Source organism: Pelodiscus sinensis, unplaced genomic scaffold (genome assembly GCF_049634645.1).
Source record: "Pelodiscus sinensis isolate JC-2024 unplaced genomic scaffold, ASM4963464v1 ctg34, whole genome shotgun sequence".
Lineage (NCBI taxonomy): Eukaryota > Metazoa > Chordata > Testudines > Trionychidae > Pelodiscus > Pelodiscus sinensis.
This window is the reverse complement of record NW_027465849.1, coordinates 2,717,639-2,737,731: the sequence shown is the minus strand read 5'-3', so window position 1 is coordinate 2,737,731 and position 20,093 is coordinate 2,717,639. Positions and strand designations below refer to the sequence as shown.

The 20,093-nt window shown below is 47.2% G+C and overlaps 1 protein-coding gene across 2 annotated transcripts in view; it reads left to right on the top strand.

Annotated features, from left to right (window-relative positions):
• The first annotated feature begins 2,172 nt into the window (after positions 1 to 2,172).
• TRIM28 (tripartite motif containing 28) overlaps positions 2,173 to 20,093 on the top strand; it is a 57,467-nt gene continuing 39,546 nt past the window's right edge. The window contains exon 1 of one of the 2 annotated variants that reach the window (XM_075915529.1): positions 2,173 to 2,702. In XM_075915529.1, the coding sequence (XP_075771644.1) occupies positions 2,486 to 2,702 (217 nt within the window). In that variant the 5' untranslated portion in view covers positions 2,173 to 2,485. The remainder of the gene's footprint in view (positions 2,703 to 20,093) is intronic. The other variant, XM_075915530.1, reaches the window with a different exon arrangement.

Genomic DNA, 20,093 nt, shown 5'->3' with positions numbered 1-20,093 from the left:
GCTTACCAAAAATCATGTGGTTGGCTTTAAAAATCATGAGGGGATGCTGAAGTCATGCATATTGGCAGGGCTTGCTGAGTGGCGGCGAGCCCTGCTCACCAGCCATGGGGTTCTGCACTCTGCGCATGTGCAGATCGTTCTGTGCATGCGCAGATCGTTCTGCGCCAGCTCTTCCGGGGTGTAATCTATTTGCCACGGGCGAGTAGATCACACTATTTGTCAAGCCCTGCATATTGGTGTTCTTTTTATGTGCCTTCTGCTTCTGAGCCTTACTGGGATCACTGTCAGAGTTCCCTGTAGGTTGTGCACTTGGGCAGCCATTGAGGAAAGATTAGCAGAGTGCAAACAGTTGGCAGCATGTGGTTCTATGGGTGGTGCACATCTGCACATACCTTGGTGCACCTAACAACATTTATTCTGCACATAGATGAAAAAATTTAGAGAGAATATTTGTCATGTTTTCAAGATTTCACCACACCCACGGAGGCTAGAAACGTCATTTATTTTGAAGAATGAAGGCTGAAATCAGCACACACCCACTTGGTTGGGGCTTAAAGGAAAACAATCACTATCACGAGACTCACCACAAAATCATGAGATGGACACACTGGAGAGGCCACGATCAAGTCACTCTCGGCACGTACTCTGTCCTAAAGTTAGTTAAATGGATCAAATGCGTTTCATCGCTCACAGGGAGGCAAGTTTTAAAGATCCAGAAATGTTTGTGTGGCTTCCTTCAAACAATCACCAATGCTCTGCTTCACGGCCGCACTCTTATTATTTCTAAATTGAAATTCTGGATTCAGAGAAGAGTGTTGGAGTCAAGGCAGGGGGCAGACTTTGGTTTGGGCAAATCTGGAGTGATTCTCCTTTGGGTCAGACCAGAGTGAATCAGAGTGAGTCCACTGAGCTCCATGGGGTGGGACGCAGCATTGGGTCAGTCTGGAGTGATTTCATTGAGCTCAGTGGGGTGGGACCGGGTATTGGGTCAGACCAGAGTCGATCTGAAGTGATTCCCCAAAGCTCAGTGGACTAGGGACCCTGGGTTGGGTCAGACTGGAGCGAAACTGGAGCGATTCCACTGAGCTCACCCGGTTGGGGCCCTATATTAGGACACAGAGTGAATCTGGAGCGATTCCACTGAGCTCACCCGGTTGGGGCCCTATATTAGGACACAGAGTGAATCTGGAGCAATTCCACTGAGCTCAGTGGCGCGGGACCCTGTATTGGGTCAAACTGGAGTGACTCCAGAGTGACTCCTGAGCTCAGAGAGCAGGCCCTTCACTGGGTCAGTGCAGAGTGACTCTAAAGTTATTCCAATGAAGCGTGGGGTGGAACCTGCTCTGGGTCAATCCAGAGTGAATCCAGAGTGACTCCACATAGCTAAACAGTGTCCTTTGGGTCACTCCAGATTCACTCATAATTTGCCCCCACCCCACTTTGAGGGAAGTGATAAACCTCAGGGATTTTTTTTTGGGGGGGGGGGGAATGGATTCCCTCCCCCCCCATTCCTATGCCCTCTGTGGGCAGGCAGGAGCTGGGCAGCGGGAATTTAGGATGAAGTAATTGGCTTCAACTCCTGTCAGTCATTGAGTCGGTCCTGAGGTAATTCATGATCTGATTGGTTCTCTTTCCTGTCCGTCACAACCTACATCCCGCCTCCTCCTGGAAGGTAGGAAACCTGCCGGGTCCGCTCCATGCTAATCAAAAAAATTCCCACCCCCGGGGGAAGATTCGATGGCTGATTGGCCTCGAGACACGTCAATCACTGGCTGTTGCCTTCGGCATGCGGGAGGCGGAGCCTTATTAACCGACCGTTCTGAGGCGCCTTCCACGCTCTACTCAGGCAGGCCTGCCTCGCCTAAAGCGGATTCGCCCTCACCTCCTGTCAGTCTCTACGTATTCTGCGGCCTCCCGGCAACCGGGGGAGCGGATTGGCTCTCTGTCTTGTCATTCCTCACTCCTCCCTCCTCCCCCACCACCTCCCTGCCTAAGCCCCGCGATTGGCATCAACTTCAATCGATCGTTCTTTCTCCAGCCCTACGCCGAACGTAGGGAGACGCTCTCCCCGGATTGGCCGGCCGGCCCGACTTTCCCCTTGCTAAGCCCGCCCTCGTGGGCTATTTCAGCTCCGATTGGCCGTCGCTCTCTCCCTGTAGGAGGAGCGACGCCAAAGCAGGCAGGCGGGTTTTCTGCTTTTCTCTCCCCGCCTCCCTCCCCTCTCTCTCTCTGTCTCGCGCGGCGTGCGTGTGCGCGCGCAGCTCCCCTTGTCTCCTAGGCTTTGTGCAGCGGGGCCGTGAACGTTCCATCGCCGTTAGCGGCGCGCGCGCGGCCCTCGCGGCGAACGTCCCTCCGACTTGGCGGCGCGAGCGCGTGCGGGCGCCCCTCCCCCCTCCGGCGACCGTTGCGCTAGCCTCGCGGCGACCCTCCCCCCCCCCGCTTCGCCGGCAGACGCGGGAAAGGAGGAGGAAGGGGGGCGGCCGCCATGTCGGGCTCGGCGGCCTCGGCCGAGGCGGGCGGCCCCGGCGGGGAGAAGCGGCCGGAGGCGATGGAGCTGCTGGAGAAGTGCGGCGTGTGCCGCGAGCGGCTGCGGGCCGAGCGGGAGCCCCGCCTGCTGCCCTGCCTCCACTCGGTCTGCCGGGAGTGCCTGCGGGCCGAGCCGCCCGCCGACGGGGAGGCCGCCAACAATAAAGAGGGACAAGGTGAGCGCGCGGGAGGTCAAGTGGGGGGGGGGTCTTGCGCATTGTGGGGGCAGAGAAGGGCTGTGGGGGGGGAGGGGGGAAGGGCACTGGGGGGGCCGTGTGCATTATGGGGGGGAGGGGGGAAGGGCACGGGGGAGCGTGTGCATTGTGGGGGGGAGGGGGGAAGGGCACGGGGGGGCGTGTGGCACGGGGGGGGCGTGTGCATTGTGGGGGGAGGGGGGAAGGGCACGGGGGGGCCGTGTGCATTGTGGGGGGGAGGGGGGAAGGGCACGGGGGGGCCGTGTGCATTATGGGGGGAAGGGCACGGGGGGGGCCGTGTGCATTGAGGGGGGAGGGGGGAAGGGCATGGGGGGGGCCCGTGTGCATTGAGGGGGGAGGGGGGAAGGGCATGGGGGGGCCGTGTGCATTGTGGGGGGGAGGGGGGAAGGGCATGGGGGGGAGGGAGGAAGCACACGGGGGGGGCCGTGTGCATTGTGGGGGGGGAGGGGGAAGGGGACGGGGGGGAAGGGCAGGGGTGACCATCTCCCTCCTGCAAGGGAGGGAGGGGGTGTGCATTAGGTGTAAGGCCTCCACAAGGCGGTGTCCCTTCTGTAGTAGGTGGGATTAGGAATGGAGGGTGTGGGTTGAGGGCAGGAGAGCTGTGTAGTGGGCGTGACACTTCTTCCCCTGGAGTGAGATGGGTGGGGGAGGAGGTCCTTCCAGGGGGGCCCTGCCTGCCATAACCGTACCTAGGCACTTCCCTAGGACAATGTCTTCCCCCAAACCACTGCTTCAACAGACCTCCCTGAATGTCTGCCTCACCCCCTAGCAAGTCCTTCACTATCTCCAGGGTCCCATTCATGCCTCCTCAGTCTCCTATAGCAGCACACTCCTCCCTAAGTGCATCAGAGGAGTGCTCCCAAACTTCCTTCCCTGACTTGCTCTGTCCCCCTTAGTGCCCTGAATTAGTGGTCCTGTCTACCAGATCACTGTGTCCCCAGATTGGTTCTTAGTCTGCCACTCCTACCCCACCCCATGTGCTACTTGCACTAGCTTCCCTAGCACTATTCTCCTCAACCCATGCATCCATACCTGTCTGTTACACTACTAACCCAGTGCTTACAGGATTCTGACTAGATAATGGGGCAAGGACTTGGAGGAAATTCCTATATGTTAGTGAATACTTTTTGGCACAGGAAGCCTCAGGTAAGTGCTGGGTGAAAAGAGTAGCACTCCAGAGGGTTTCACACTTGTCTGCTCTTGGTAGGGAGCAGGGTTTCCATGAAGGAGGGAGACCTTTCCAAAATGCTCAAATGATTTAGATGCTCAAATGCTGTAGGTTTTCAGGCCTAATCTACACTGGGAAGAGTTGACTGGTCTTGTTTCACAGTAGGACTTCCATTATGAGGGAATGGAGATGTTCTGAGCATTTTGATGGTTCTTTCAAAAGTTTACAGGTGAACATTAAGTAAATATAACTTTGAAACTTAGGTATGCAGAAGAGATGCTGCTTTTTAGCCATGTCCGTTTAAATGAAGCAAGGATGAACAGTTTCCATACCTTGTCATAACTTTTAAAATGTTACTTTTTTAGTTCACATTTAACACATACAGTAGTTTATTTTGGTTTGTCTGCTGCTGCCTGATTGCATACTTCTGTTCCAGGAGAGGGGTGTGGTTGACCAGTCAATTTGTAACAGTTATATATAATTCTTAGAGGTTCTACTCTATTGGCAAACTCTCCTAAATACAGATGCACCTCATACCAGTTAACTATAGTTGCATCATATGATTTCCCAGTACAGAAATCATACCCTCAGCCAACATTACTATTCCAGTAAAGGTTTCTAGTGTGGACCTGGCCTCAGTGGGATTAAACTGATGAACTGCCAATCCAGTTCTGTTCCTCTAAGGGACTACCTGTAAAAGTGGGAGAGGTGATTCAGATCTGATTTAGGCACTTGTTTTGTATGAGGATAACATGGAGATGGTGATGATTATTTTAAAGAACACTGATGCAGTTTCCTCATTTGTGTACAGTTATACCAGTATAATGGTGCCTTATTCTGCCATAATGTATTCCTGATTGGCTGTGGAGGTACAAAGGACCTTTACACTAGGTATAACTGCATGCAAACGGGGGGGGGAAGGTGGTGTTCTGCTTTGTAGCAACATAATGCCATGGTTACAGCAACTCTGTCCTCTTTTTGACATCTAAGTGCACCCATTTTATTTATTTTGCTAGAATAAATAGGCCCCAGAATGTTAAAGGTGTTAAAATAATCATCTCTCTGTCCATTAAGGAAACATGTTTTGGTGGTTTGTATGCAGAGATCCTGGGACTACTTAGTCGTATGACAAACAGTGCATTAAATTCTTTAAGCAGGTAGAAGAGAAACTACTAAAGCATTAGAAATGTTAAATATTAAGTCTGTACAGGCAGTCCCCGACTTACGCGGATCCGACTTATGTCGGATCCGCACTTATAAACGGGGCTTTTCTTGCCCCGGAGTTCACGGGCGGCAAGTCGCCACCCGTGTCCTCCCCGGGGCGAGAAAAGCTTCTCCCCGGTCTCTCTGGTCTGCTGGGGGGGGGGGTCCAGCGGCTTTTCTGGACCCCCCAGCAGACCAGGGGGACAGGAGCAAAGCTGCCCAGGCAGCGGCTTTGCTCGGGTTTCCCTGGTCTGCTGCGGGGGGAGGGAGCGCAGCTAGTGCGCCCCCCTCCCCCCAGCAGACCAGGCTTTTGTTGCGGAATGCCTCAGGTAGAGCTGTGGGAACCTACAGGGCAGTGCCCCAGCTGTTCTGTCCCAGGCTCCAGATTCAGCAGCTGTTGAAACTGATCAGGCTGATTCCAGGAAGCTGGGGGCAGAGCAACTCTGCCTCCGGCTTCCTGTAGTCAGCCCCTGGTCAGTTTCAGTGGCAGCAGCTGAATCTGGAGCCAGTTCCGACTTGCATACAAATTCAACTTAAGAACAAACCTATAGTCCCTACCTTGTACATAACCCGGGGACTGCCTGTACTAACAAAATTCCTTGTTTACTTGTGCTGTAGAGTTTTTAATGAGGAAACTTGTTCATCTTTTTAGTAGATATTAAAGATGGTAATTGTCTTTGAGGGCAGTTGTTTGCCAGGTTGGAGGTGTAGGTAAAATCTGATCCTACTTCCAAAAACAAGACAGACAAATGTGGAAGGAGAGAAAAATAGGGAAGATAGAAAATGCAGCTACTTTGGTGCTGACTTATATATACAACCACATTGCTGGAGAAACACAGGACTACTCTGGTGTCTGATCAGCCACTTTGAGAACAGGCAAACTTGTAACAGCAATCAGGCTAGTTAGAATATGGCATTGCTTTCAGTTGCCTCTGTGGTCAGGAGCATATAGGTATTAACAGGGCTTGACAAATCTGCTTATCTACTTGCCCTTGATGAGTAGATTTGAGCTGGTCGCCCGTTCACTGGTTCGCTCATGCTCAGTGCGGGGCTGGTGAGTGGTTTTCACCACGGTTTCTCGAGCCCTGGGTTTTAAAGATGGTAATTGTCTTTGAGGGCAGTTGTTTGCCAGGTTGACAATACAAAATAAGTTGCTTTGATTAATCCAGACTTACTAAACGGGGCAAAAGGAAAGAGGAGATAAGTTGAAAGGAAAAGGATACCTGAAAAAGGGGGATAGCAGTAACCAAAGTCTTAAAACTCAAGCGGTGTTTGTGTTGAAATAGGTGAGAGATAGAAATGTTATCTTTGTTGCAGTCTCTAGCCTGGTCAGGACATTGAGGTCCCAAGAGACAGTGGGGGTGGCAGCCATAATGGTAAATTGTGCCCATTACATTGTCTCTTAGGCCATGTCTTCACTAAACAATCTATCTTCTGGAGTTTGATTTAGCAAGTCTAAATCAAATTCTGACAGCACCCCTGCTTGCTGCTGGTACTCCTGCTTCTGGGAGGACTAAGGGAAGCAGATAGAAGAGTTTGCTTCTGTCCACTTCCCACTGTGAGGACAGCAGGGAAACCAAAACAAGGTATGTTGACTTCAGCTATGTAATTAACATAGCTTGAGTTGCTTCATATCTTGGTTCCACGTTCCCTTTCAGTATAGACCTAGTCTTAGCTAGCAAGCTGACTTCCCCTTTCCTGAAGTCTTTTTAAGGACCCCAAAATGGAAGTGGTGGATGTCATGTCCCATCTTCCCTATTTTGTCACTAGCTAGGTGTGACTTCTGACATCCCAATTTTGTTTTGATTTCCAGTCCTACACTTGTTTTATCAGAGAGGTGATCTTCAGTGCAGTCTGGCCTTGTCTACCCTGGCAAGTTTTGTTGCCACAATGTCCTTTTGTCAACAAACCCCAGAGAGTGTTCACATTGCAACACAACAAAAGTTGCAAAAAGTGCCCAGGTTTGGAGACAAAACTTCCACCTCTGAAAGGGACATTTGTGTCTTCCCCTCCCTTTGGTGCAGACAGTCATGCAGTGTGTACTACAGTAGGTTTTTTATCAAGTTTATTGACCTCTAGCCTGTTTCCCTCAGTGCCCACTTAGCAACATAAACAGATATGCCCCTCCCACCCCTGAACCCCGGGAAACTTTAAAATCTATTTCCTACTGTCTACTTCATTGTGTGGTGGTCCCTCATGGTATCACCTTAGGGAGTGCTGTCACTCAAGACACTTTCCTGTTTGGGGAACCCCAGAGCTTTTGGATCTTATTAGTGAGTGGTGTGAAGAATCTGCAGTCACAGCTGCAAGTGACCCCTAGCAACTGGGATATGCATTTCTCGAGCCCTTTGCGCAAAGGGGTACAATTGGAATACCTTACAGTGCAGAGCCAAGATAAATTCTGGCAGACATACCAGAAGGCTAAGGAGGGAAACAGCCAGTCTGGTGCTGCCCCCAAAACATTGTTTTTATAAATCACTGAACACAGTTCTGGGTGGGGACCCCACATCCACACCCAAGGAGAACATGGATACTTCCTGTAACAAAGAAACAGGGGTTAACTTCTCTCTGGGCTATTGATGAAGAGATGGAAGTGGACGAGAAGGTGAAGCTTAATCCAGTGACAGCCTGCATGCCAGGCAGCAAGGAATTGTTCTCCAACCCCTGAGGTTTGAGGACTCAGCAATTGGACGTGGAACATGAAGCAAGGGAAGAGATGCCGGGTAAGTTGTGCAGGTTGGGGGGAGGGAGCAGCGACCATACAATTGTTGTAGTGTAGCTGTGGAGAGGAGTGGTGGTAGCATGGGGTGGGTAAGTTGCTGTGTATTGCAGTGCGGTGGGTGGCGCTGGCATGGGAAGTTGCTTTTACAGCTGGAGGTGCTGATGGCAGTGATGTGGGGCAACTGGAGCCTGTATTTGAGTTGGCTAAGCTCTGCTGGGTCTACATTATGTCCAAATAGAGTATTGATGTACACAGATAGCCATAGAATCTGTTGGGAGATTGTGTTGAAACTTTGCCTGATGTCCTTTCTCACAGAGAATGTGGCAGGGCTGCCGTTTCCTCACTGCCACCATGGTACAACACTCTCCAAACCATTACTCCTACTGTGCTGCTGGAGCCAAGCTGGCAGAATTGACTGCTATGGATTGTGGCACCTTCCTCCCTCTCTCCCTGCCTCTTTTACATCCAGAATCAGAGTTCGGGTTTGCCAGTTTACCTTCTGCAGTGATATGTCAGAGTAATGGCAGCCTGTGGATAAGTTTAGGATTATTACAGATGGTTTCCATGTACGCTCGCCGCACAAGTGCAGACTGTACTTCCTTGGGGTCCCATGCCCAACCCTCTTCTCTTTTCCTCACCTTTAAAATTCACTCTGATCAGATCTCTCCAGACATTCTGAATTTGCCTCTAGGGCAGGTATGGGCAATAATTTTTGCCCAAGGGCCACTTCAAACTTTTTTGAAGTAGCCCCAGGCCACCTGGAAGGGGCGGGGCAGGGCCTAAACAGGAAGGGGTGGGGCTATCCCACCCCCAAACCATGATTGGGTTGGGGGAGCCCCTTTGCTTCCCCTTCCCACTATGCACCCATGTCCTAGAAGAGGCATGGCATGCTCCCCCATCCCCAGGCCAATCAGGGTCTGGGGGAGGGGGAGCATGGGAAGCTGCCTCCTGACCTGCAAGGAGCATGAGGTACTTCAAAGTGCTGCATGCTCATGCAGGGCAGGGGCAGGGCAAAGGTTTCATGCAGCTCCCCCACTCCCAGGCCCTGATTGGCCTGGTGGCAGGGGACGGGCAGGGCCTCTGCGGGTGGGATCCACCCGGTTGGTGGGCGGGATCCAGCCCACAGAGGTGCTTTTCCCCACCCCTGCTCCAGGGTAACAAGAAAAGTGGCCATTTTTCCCCAGAGATGTGCATGTTACTGAAATGTTACAATCTTTATCAGGAAAAGTACAGTCACTCTATTGTTAATGGTTACTTTTCCAGAAGAGACCTTCAGGTTCCCTGCAGACAGAGGAAAAACTCTGAGGACAAGGGAGGATCTGGTCAAGAATGTTGCAGCATTCAGTGCTTCAAACAGAAAAGGGAGAAAGAGCTAAGGAGATGTGAGTCAGAACAGAAGCCACTGAGCACATGCTAAAGCTCACAGAAGATCAAAATGAGATGCTGAAGTGTCTTTGGGATGCAGCGCGAATGGAACCAGAGGCTTCCTTGTCAGCAAATGCAGAACTATTGTCACAGCAACCCCCCCCAACACCCACACACTCATTTTCACAGTCAGGTAATGCTTTCCCCCACCACACGCCTTTCCCCATCAAAGCAGCTGTGACTTTGACAGCTGGACCTTAACACCATTGTGAGGTTTTCCAATAACCCATACCATTCCTTAACCCCAAGCATCCTGATTGAAAGACCTCAATAAAGACAAATATGATGTAGGTTTCTGAGAGTTTAATTTGAGACACAACCCACACAAGTCATTCTGGCTCCAGTGGAAGCTTGTAATATTCCTTGGTTTCATGGGAATGCTTTGTTCAGTATGGATAGTGGGAGAAGGCAGAGAAGCAGCCCTACCACACAGAAATGCAAGCTGCATGGAAACTTTTCAGACACCATAATAGAGGCCCAACTTAAATGTATGCCCCAAATTAAAAAACATAGTAAGATACCTAAAAAGAGCCACCGTGGCTTAACCATGTAAAAGAAGCAGAGAGAAAAAGCATCTTTTAAAAAGTGGAAGTCCAATCCTAATGAGAAATAGAAAGGAACATAAACACTGCCAAATTAAGTGTAAAAATGTGACAAAAGCCAAAAAAGATTGAGCGACAGCTAGCCAAAAACCTCAAAGTAATAGCAAAATGTTTAAGTACATTAGAAGCAGGAAGCCTGCTTAAAAAAAAAAAAAGTGGGGCCCCTGGATGATCGAGATGCAAAAGGAGGAAGATGATAAAGCCCTTGCAGAGATACTAAATGATTTCTTTGCTTCAATCTTCATGGCTGTGGATGTTAGAGAGATTCCCAAACCTGTATTGTCCTTTGAGGGTGACGAATCTGAGGAACTGTCCCAGATTGAAGTGTCATTAGAGGAGGTTTTGGAACAAATCACCCGGACCGGATGGCATTAACCCAAGGGTTCTGAAACCTCAAATGTGAAATTGCAGGATTATTAACTGGTTTGTAACCTATCCTTTAAATCAGCTTTTGTACCCAAGGACTGGAAGACAGCTAACATAACACCAATATTTAAAAAGGGCTCTAGAGGTGACCCTGGCAACTACAGACCGGTAAGTCTAATGTCAGTACCGGGCAAATTAGTTGAAAAAAGTAAAGAATAAAATTCAGACATATAGAAGAATGTAATTTGTTAGGCAAAAGTCAACATGGTTTCTGTAAAGGGAAATGATGTCTTACTAATCTATTAAGAGTTCTTTGAAGGGGTTAACAAATGTGCAGACAAGGGGATCCAGAAGATACAGTATACTCTAGATTTCCAGAAACCCTCTGACCAAGGTCTTTCACCAGAGGCTCTTGGGTAAATTAGGTTGTCATGGGATTAGAGGGACGATCCTTTCATGGATTGAGAACTGGTTAAAAGACAGGAAACAAAAGGGTAGGAATAAATGGTAAATTTTCAGAATGGAGAGGTGTAACTAGTGGTGTTCCTCAAGGGTTGGTCCTAGGACCAGTCCTATTCAACTTACTCATGAATGATCTATTCTAGAGAAAGGGGTAAGCAGTGAGGTGGCAAAGTTTGCAGATTATACTAAACTGTTCAAGATCAAGACCAAAGCAGACTGTGGAGAACTTTAAAAAGATCTCACCAAACTCAGTCATTGGGCAACAAAATGGAAAATGAAATTTTAATGTGGATAAGTATAAAGTAATGCACACTGGAAAAAAATAACCCCATCTGTACATACAATATGATGGGGGCTAATTTAGCTACAACTAATCCGGAAAGATTTTGGCGTTATCGTGGATAGTTCTCTGAAAACATCCATGCAGAGTGCAGCGGCAGTCAAAAAAGCAAATAGGATGTTAGGAATTATTAAAAAAGAGAGAGAAAATAAGACAAGGAATATCTTACTGCCCCTCTGAAACTACGGTACGCCCATATCTTGAATACTGGGTACAGATGTGGTTGTCTTGCCTCAAAGATATTTTGGCATTAGAAAAGGTTCAGAAAAGGACAGCTAAAATAATTAGGGGTGGCTAGAGAGACTGGGACTTTTCAGTTTAGAAAAGAGGAGATTGAGGGGGGATATGACAGAGGTATAGAAAATCATGACTGGTGTGGAGAGGTGTGAATAAAGAGAAGTTATTTACCTGTTCCCATAATATAAGAACTAAAGGACACCAAATGAAATTAATGGGTAGCAGGTTTAAAACTAAAAAGAAAGTTATTCACATAGCACATAGTCAACCTGTGGGACTCCTTGCCAGAAGACTGTGAATGCTAGGACTATAACAGAGTTTAAAGAAGAGCTAGATAAATTCCTGGAGGTTAGGTCCATAAAAGGCTGTTAACTAGGGAGTAAGGAATGGTGTCCCTGGCCTCTGTCAAAGGCTGGAGATGAATGGCAGGAGACAAATTGCTTGATCACTGTCTTCGGTCCACCAGCTCTGGGGCCACTGTCGGCAGACAGGATATGGGGCTAGATGGACCTTTGGTCTGGCCTACTATGGCCATTCTTATGTTCTTAAATGTCAGGGCTCATTGTCAGTGGTTCCTCACAGCCACCTTGTTATTGAAGGCTACTGTATGGGCTCCTCTAATAGCATGTGTATCTGACAGTTCAAACTCTGTCCAGGTACTGTCTCATTGTTCCATGCATAGGCAGACACTTCACCCTTACTTTCACACAAATTATGTAAGCAACAGCAAAGGCTACTACCTTGGGGCTATGATCCTCCAAAAGGTCCATCCTGCCATAAATACCTCCATCTCCTTTTCAGTCTGACAGACAGCTCATGTGACATCTGTTTAGCCTGTTGAACCGCACCTTACTGCTGTCCAGCTGCCCTGTGTAAGGCTTCATGAGCCAGGGCTATAAGGCATACCGTATCACCTTGGATCATCCTGGGCATTTCTACATCTCTCACTTCCTGTTTTCTGGTCTGGAAAGAAAAGGTGTGTGCGTTGTGCAACTTTCCAGACCATTCTGCATTTGTCTGTGAAATGCCCATGGTGATCCACAAGCACTTGAAGTGCCACAGAGAATCCTAGAGCTGGAAAAGTGGCGAAGAGTCCAGAGTGCTGTGGCACCTTATAGACTAACCGAAGTGTTGGAGCATAAGCTTTCGTGGGCAAAGACCCACTTCGTCAGATGCATACTTCTAGAGCTGGAAGAGACCTCAGGAGGTCATCAAGGTCAGCCCCTGCCCAAGGTAGGACCAGTCCCAATTAAATCAACCCAGCCAGGGCTTTGTCAAGCTGAGAAGTACCTGTTTGGATTATTGTACTCTGAGGCAAGGTGGGGTGGGGTATGATGGGAATGAGACACATTGATTGCCCTGCCGGAGTTTAGAAAGTCCACTTCAGAAAAGCCAGCTACAATCATCCACGCTTCCCAGAGTCAGTCCTATGGAGCAAAATGCGATTTATTGCCCTGCACACTTGCAGAAGTGCTGCCCCGACAGACTTCCAAATTGATCTGCGACTGAATGGTAGCAACTGATAGTTGACATATTCCACAAAGCAATTGCAACATGCTTCCGTACCAAGCGATCATCTCTTGTTCTTGTGGTCTTGCGCTGCAGTTCAGGGGCCAGTTCAGCACATGGTTCCAGGAACATTCCTATATGTATGTGAAAGTTTTGTGGCCACTGATCTGCAATCCACATCCACATGACAGAGCTGTCCTATCGCTCAGTGCTGGTTACTTCTGCCTTGGCCCTGTGCCACTTCTGAAAGCAGCTGGCATGTACAGCAATGGCTCCATGTGCTGCCCCTCATCTACAGACACTGACACCCCCCCCAGCTTCTCTTGGTGACAAAAGACATGCTCCTGTGCACATCTGCTCTATGATAGCACAATGCAGTGCTGCTTCGTTGCTGTCCTTGTCACTCATGTTTTTTGCATCAGAGTCTTCGTCCTCTACTATTAAGTGCAAAAGTAGCTGTGCTGCAATGTCCTAAGGACACGTAACACAACATGGGAGAGAAGTCTGGGATCCATGATTTGTGTCAGCAGATGGAGTTCACAAGCAAAGACTGCTCAAGTGCACAAAAGGAAACAGTAAGCCCCGGAATGCCTCCGAAGCAAACAGGTGGCTAGTGGGAATGTGAAAAACATGCCAAAAGTCCCACCGGGCTTAATGACAGAAGGTGACTCCAAGCACTGTGGGATGCATATCCACATTGCTTTGATCTTTGTTGATGGGGGAAGCTAACAATGTGGCCATGATATGTTGACAAAGGGTGGCAGGAAAAAGTTTGTTTTGGCGACCGTTGCATGTCAACAGTACTTTTGTCGCCTAGTCTTTCCAGTGTAGACATGGCCTTTGTGTCACAGCACTAGACCTATTTCTCTTTCTTTTCACACCAGTTATCAGTGAATCTGTTTTCCACTGTCCAGCTCATACTTAATCTGGGGTTGACAGTCTTTCCCTACTACCATACCCACTTCAGGTTACTTACTTCCGGATGGAATTTTGCAGTTCTCTACTCTAGGATTGGGACCCAGTCTTCAATTACCTGTGTGTCATTCTTACCCTTATTGAAGCAAAATGCAGGACAATGTAGCACTTTAAAGACTAACAAGATGGTTTATTAGATGATGAGCTTTCGTGGGCCAGACCCACTTCCTCAGATCAAATCGTGGAAGAAAGTAGTCACAACCATATATACCAAAGGATACAATTAAAAAAATGAACAAATATGAAAAGGACAAATCACATTGCAGAACAGGAGGGGGATGCGGGGGGGGGGGGGGAGAGGGGGGAGGAAGGAAGGTAAGTGTCTGTGAATTGATGATATTAGAGGTAGGGAGAGTGGGATGTTTGTGAGTTAATGGTATTAGAGGTGATAATTGGGGAAACTATCTTGGTAATGGGTGAGATAGTTCAAATGTTTGTTGAATCCTTTTTGGAAAGTGTCGAATTTTAACATGAATGACAAGTACCTTCCCTTGCAACAAACCCCGTTGCCAGCTTTGTCCACATATTCATTCTGCTGATACCATTATTGGACCTAACCAAGTGAGTTATAAGATCAAGAACACATATTCCTGCGCATCCAGAAATATAATCTAGCCTATCATGTGCCGAAAGTGTCCGTCTACTATGTACATTGGACAAACATCTCAGACACTTCGCCAAAGGATTAATGCCCACAAAACAGATATCAGACAAGATCACAAAGAGAAAACAGTTTCTTGCCATTTTAACCAGAAAGGACACTCTCTCAATGACTTAACCACCTGCATTCTGCTACAAAGACCTTTTACATCTGCACTTGAAAGGGAATCCCCTGAACTGTCATTCATGTTAAAATTCGACACTTTCCAAAAAGTTCAAATGTTTGTTGAGTCCTATCTCACCCATTACCAAGATAGTTTCCCCAATTATCACCTCTAATACCATTAACTCACAAACATCCCACTCTCCCTACCTCTAATATCAATTCACAGACACTTACCTTCCTTCCTCCCCCCTCCCCCCCCCCCATCCCCCTCCTGTTCTGCAATGTGATTTGTCCTTTTCATATTTGTTCATTTTTTTTAATTGTATCCTTTGGTATATATGGTTGTGACTACTTTCTTCCACTATTTGATCTGAGGAAGTGGGTCTGGCCCACGAAAGCTCATAATCTAATAAACCATCTTGTTAGTCTTTAAAGTGCTACATTGTCCTGCATTTTGCTTCAGCTACCCCAGACTAACACGGCTACATTTCTATCACTATTACCCTTATTAGGATTCTGTTATTTTATTGTTGTCAGCTAGTCTAGTTTGTTTGTGTTCACACAGCATTGTTCTAATTACATTGGTTGCTGTATATTGGAGAAAAGGTAGGTGAGAATACCTTTTAATTTGATTAGCTTCTCTTAGTGACAAAAGTGTTTGAGTTTGTATTCTGTGTAAACTCAGAAGTTTGTCTCAACAGAAGCTGGTCCAGTAAGAGTACTTCACCTACCTTGTCTATCATCTAGGTCAGTGGTCACCACCCAGTAGATCGGGATCTACCAGTAGATCTTGGAGCCTCTGACAGGTGATCTTGACTGGTTTGGCCAACAGGCTGTCAAGTGCAACACTTCAACTGCCCCCTCTCCCCGCTGCTGCACATCTCCTGCCCTTTGCCTTGGAGCGGTTTCCTTCTCCCATCCTGCATTCTATCTCCACAAACAGAGGGAGTTTGTAGGCTGCTTTTGAGAGTGGTGCAGGGGCAAGCCTTCCATAGCCCCACTGAACCACCACAGAGGAGCCACCTGTGGTAAGCAGTATTCAGCTGGAGCCTGTATCCTGAATCCCTGTCCTAGTCATGTACCTCTCCTGCGCCCCAAGCACCTTCTCTAACCCTGTGCCCCCTGAACTCAAACTCCCTTACAGAGCCTGAACCCCCTCCTGCACCCCAACCCTCTGCCCCTCCCTGATGAAAGGGGGAAGGATGGGGGAGGAAGAAGGGATGCAGTGAGCAGAGGCGGGGCCTTGGAGAAGGGTCACAAAGGAGGTGGGGCAAGGGTGTTTGGGTTTGAGGTAGATCCTGGATTGCACTTAAATTCAAAAAGTGATCTCATACCTTAAAAGGCTGGAGACCACTGATCTAGGTGTTCGGTCTGTCCCAAAATATGAGCAAACACTTTGTATGTCATACTTCTTTCTGGTTACCAGTTTCTTGTGTTTTAATGTAGTATACCAGGAGTCACTAAAGTGGTGGACCTTTCTAAAACCAGTTTTGCAGGCTAGCTGGAGGCAGAATCATCAAAGCTGATTGCTCTGGCATTGTTCTTGTAAGAACTCTTAAACATTTGTGAACAATAATGTGTTCACTTTTTTCATTGTATTCCTTTGGTATAGATGGTCATACCAGTTCTCTTCCAGAATATGATCTGAGGAAGTGGGTCTGTCCCACGAAAGCTCATCACCTATTAAACCATCTTGTTAGTCTTTCAAGTGCTACATAGTTTTTCCTTTTGTTTTAGCAAGATCAGACTAACATGGCTTCCTCTCTATGGCTGAGAGGTGGATTGAGCATTTCTTTCCTGCTTGTTTTTTTCCAGGAAGACTCCTGTTGAGTTAAACTAATGTAGTAATTCAGAAAGTGTCCCAGTAACCAGCCTGGCATAACATTGTATGTAAATAGATTCAAGTCCCATGTCCATGAACTAGCTAATGTAGCACCACTCTTGTGTGTAAATGAAGCCTTGGTCTTAGATACCCCATTTTTTGATCATAGATTAGCTTACACAGCTGTAGTGCCTAAGGCCTAGGTTTTCAGAAGCCAAATACTGCTTTGGATGTTTTGAAATCTCATTGTCTGGTTTCCAGAGGAAAGGGCAGGTGGTTGAGTAAGACCTTTTTAAGCATCCAAAGGAGTCTCTCAAGCATCAATCAGCTAGTTGCTTTTGAAAATGTAGCCTTGAAGTGGCATTTCTAAAGTATTTGGGGGCTGTACTTCTGCAGATCAGATTCTTCTACAGCAGAGGTGGGGAACTTCAGGCCCCAGAGCCAGATGCAGCTCCTGACTTGCATGGATTTGGCCCATAAGGCTCTGGGCTGTCCCCAGCATTGGGGAGCCCACGCTGGTGCTCTACTCCCCCCCACTTCCCCTTCTGTGGAGCTGGAGTACACAGTCTACTAGCATGGGTCCCACTGTACTCTGGGGTGTGAGGAGAATGTGAAGTGTCTTTCTCCTCAATTGGGGGCCATGTCAATGTGGGTTATTATTAATATTGCTTCTCATTTGTGTGTGGCACCCAAATGATTTTTTTTCTGGGTCAGTACATGTGCACATGCCAATACTCTGTTTTATCTGGATGCTACTCAGTGGAATACTTATAGTTTATCCTCTTTTGTGTCTTTTTGGCTGGTTTTCTTTTGCAGATTAAAGAAGTCTTTTACCACATGTTTTAGCAGACTTACTAGCAGATTTCCTTTCTTCTAGAATCCTTCCTTAGTTCAGTGGTGTTTTTTGTCCTTCAATGCTGTGAGTTGAGATGGAGGGAGAGATTGTTTAGGGTATCTGTTTACTTATTCTTTTTCTGTGAAAATTATTTCCTACTGAGGTTTAGGGGACAGTAAATCTGTGGGGATGATCTGCTGCTTTGCCAAAATATAGATTTTGTTTTTTGGCTCATCCTTTTTTCTGACAAAGAATATGCAGGTGATATGCATTTAATTTTGTTGACACCTAGCTGAACTGTTTTGACTTTTGTCTCAAACTGATTTGTGCTTGTTTTTCTAAACTTGGAATATCTCATCAATGTCATATGGTAGATTTTTTTTATTGCATTAGAAAAATTAAAACCTGTGTCCTGCACAGCAAGCAAGAGGCTCCCAGGGCTTGGGGGGGTGGCAGCTCCAAGGCAGAGAGCAGGAGCAGCACAGCAATGCTGAGAGGGGCAGGTGAAGTGCCTGCACTTGATAGTCTTCTGGCCAAACCTGTCAAGATCACCTGTTAAAGGCTCCAAGATCTACCAGTAGATCCTGATCTACTGGTAGGTGACCACTGGTGTAGCTAATTCACCTCTCCAAGAGGTGGATATGTTAATGGGAGGAGCTCCTATTGACATGTTACTGTCTATACAGGGGGTTGAGGTTGGTATAACCAGGGCTCGACAAACTGCGGTGAGAGCTACTCGCCAACCCCACACCGTGCATGTGCCAGACTGACACTAAGCATGCGTGCAGCGCCGGCGAAGGGGACGCATGGCGCGACCAGCTGGAAATTTAACTCGCCATGGGCGAGTAGAAACAGTGGTTTGTCAAGCCCTGGGTATAACAGTCACTCAGATGTAGATTTTCACACCACTAAGCAACGTAATATAAGTCTGTAGTATAGAATTGACCGTCAAAGGGGTGTTTACTACCTTTGCATCTATTTGAGATGGTTAAATTATGCTAGGTTGATAATCAGATTTCAGTGGTTCAGGCGCTAAATTAGCAATCAGCATTATACAAGAAGCCACAGAAGGGTGAATTGTTTCATTTACCGTAGTAGTATGTATTAAGTAACATGATTGGAAATATTTGTGTAATCACAGCAAAATCATCAGGTATTACTATTTTATGAACATACATTGGTTAAATCAGTGAAATATATGCTTCAAAGAACTGCAGCACATCCTAAGTCTTCTCCTTCTCCATTGATGTAGCATGGACACTGTTTCTGCTTGGATTACTTAGGGCAGAGCTACTCAACTTTGGAATCCCTGGGGGGGGCACAATGTTACAGCACATGCTGAGGACCACAACTTAAAATGTGGTTGCATGAAGGGCATGAATACAAAGATTAAGGCAAGACTACACAACACTTAAGTCAGTTCTGCTGATATGAATAAAATGCAGTATTTACCTGATTACTGCTCAAAAGACAGTCCAGGAATTTAACTACTAAAATACATATCAACAGAAGACCATTATATTCACAACTTTTTTGTTCTGGCTTCATAATTTTAACAGTGTTGCCATTTTTAATGTTTCTTATTTAAAAAAAATCGTATACCAGTGTGTTAGGTCTTTAGCTTGAAGCTTCAGGTTGTGCATTTCTTGGAGTGATTTTACTATAAAAAGAAAAGTTTCTAAGCCAGAGCACTTCAACCTGCGGTGGGCAAATCAGGCTGGAAATGCAAAAAAAGGACATGTGCCCAGGAGCTCTGTCCTGGATTCCCAGCAGGGCTGATGTCCCTATGTTGGAGTCCGTCACTCCATGAGAGACTGAGGCAGGGTGCCCGGCCACAGTGCCGGACCCAAATGTGGCCACCGTGATCCAGTCAGCACCTCTCAAGGCTCTGCCCACAAGGCTAAGCTTTGCAGCAGTCTCCTATTCCCCTTTCTGCCTTTGATAGAAGCAGTGGGGGGGGAGGAGGGGCAGGGCAGCACTGTGGAGGGAACCCACTTTTAAGCTGGCTCCCTCTAGCACCAGCTCCTGTTTCCCCAAGCGAGTAGTCCATATTCCAGTCAACTACTCAGGAACATCCCTAGTTATCCTTAGTCTCCCTGAGGTTAGCTGATGAAGTCGACAGCTAGCTGGTGGCTGCTTTAGCTGCTGGATGAGAGTAAGGTGAGTTGCCAGTTAAGTCCAGTGACCTTGTGACTGAGAGGCACTAATATCTGTAGTTGTGGATTAATCTGTATAAATCAGTTTGCAAGTAAGGTATTCCTTTTCAATTTTAGGCAACCAAATGGAAGACTTGTGCATGCGTGGCTATTCTAGTGGTCTGTGCAGTGAGAGGGATTGGTATGGTTGATGGGTTTCTGCTGCTACTTATTTGCACTAGGTTTATTTTTGTACTATTGTAGCTGCACTAATGAAAAGCCTTTATGTAGGCATAGTGCATCAATGTAAAAGGCTTGCACCCATGCAATTTACCATGACTTGAGTCACTAAGTGTACCAGGGTAGATTTATTTAAACCCAAGTGATTTAAATTCCCCCAATTGATTTAAATCAAGTTACCAAAGCTAAGTCTGAATGCTTAGCGTGCCCTTAATTTTGGAATAAGTCTCTCTGAACTCACTTCTGTTTCTTGAGAAAATAAGTATAGAACTGGTTCTCTTGGCAAATCTTAGTTATGCTGAAGTAAAATAGGGAATCTATTGTCTTCTGTCTTAAGACAATGTATCAACTAACTCCTGCCGTGCTTGGCTGAGGTCCACCACCACATAAGCACGAAACAAGAACAAACTTATCCAACCGGTGTCTCTTTGCACATGTTATTTTTAGTCTGCTGAGAAATAGAAATTGGAACCGTAAAACTTTCAAGAGGCATGAGCTAATAGGTTAGACAGACCCAAGCCATTAATTCATTTTTGAGATTAAGT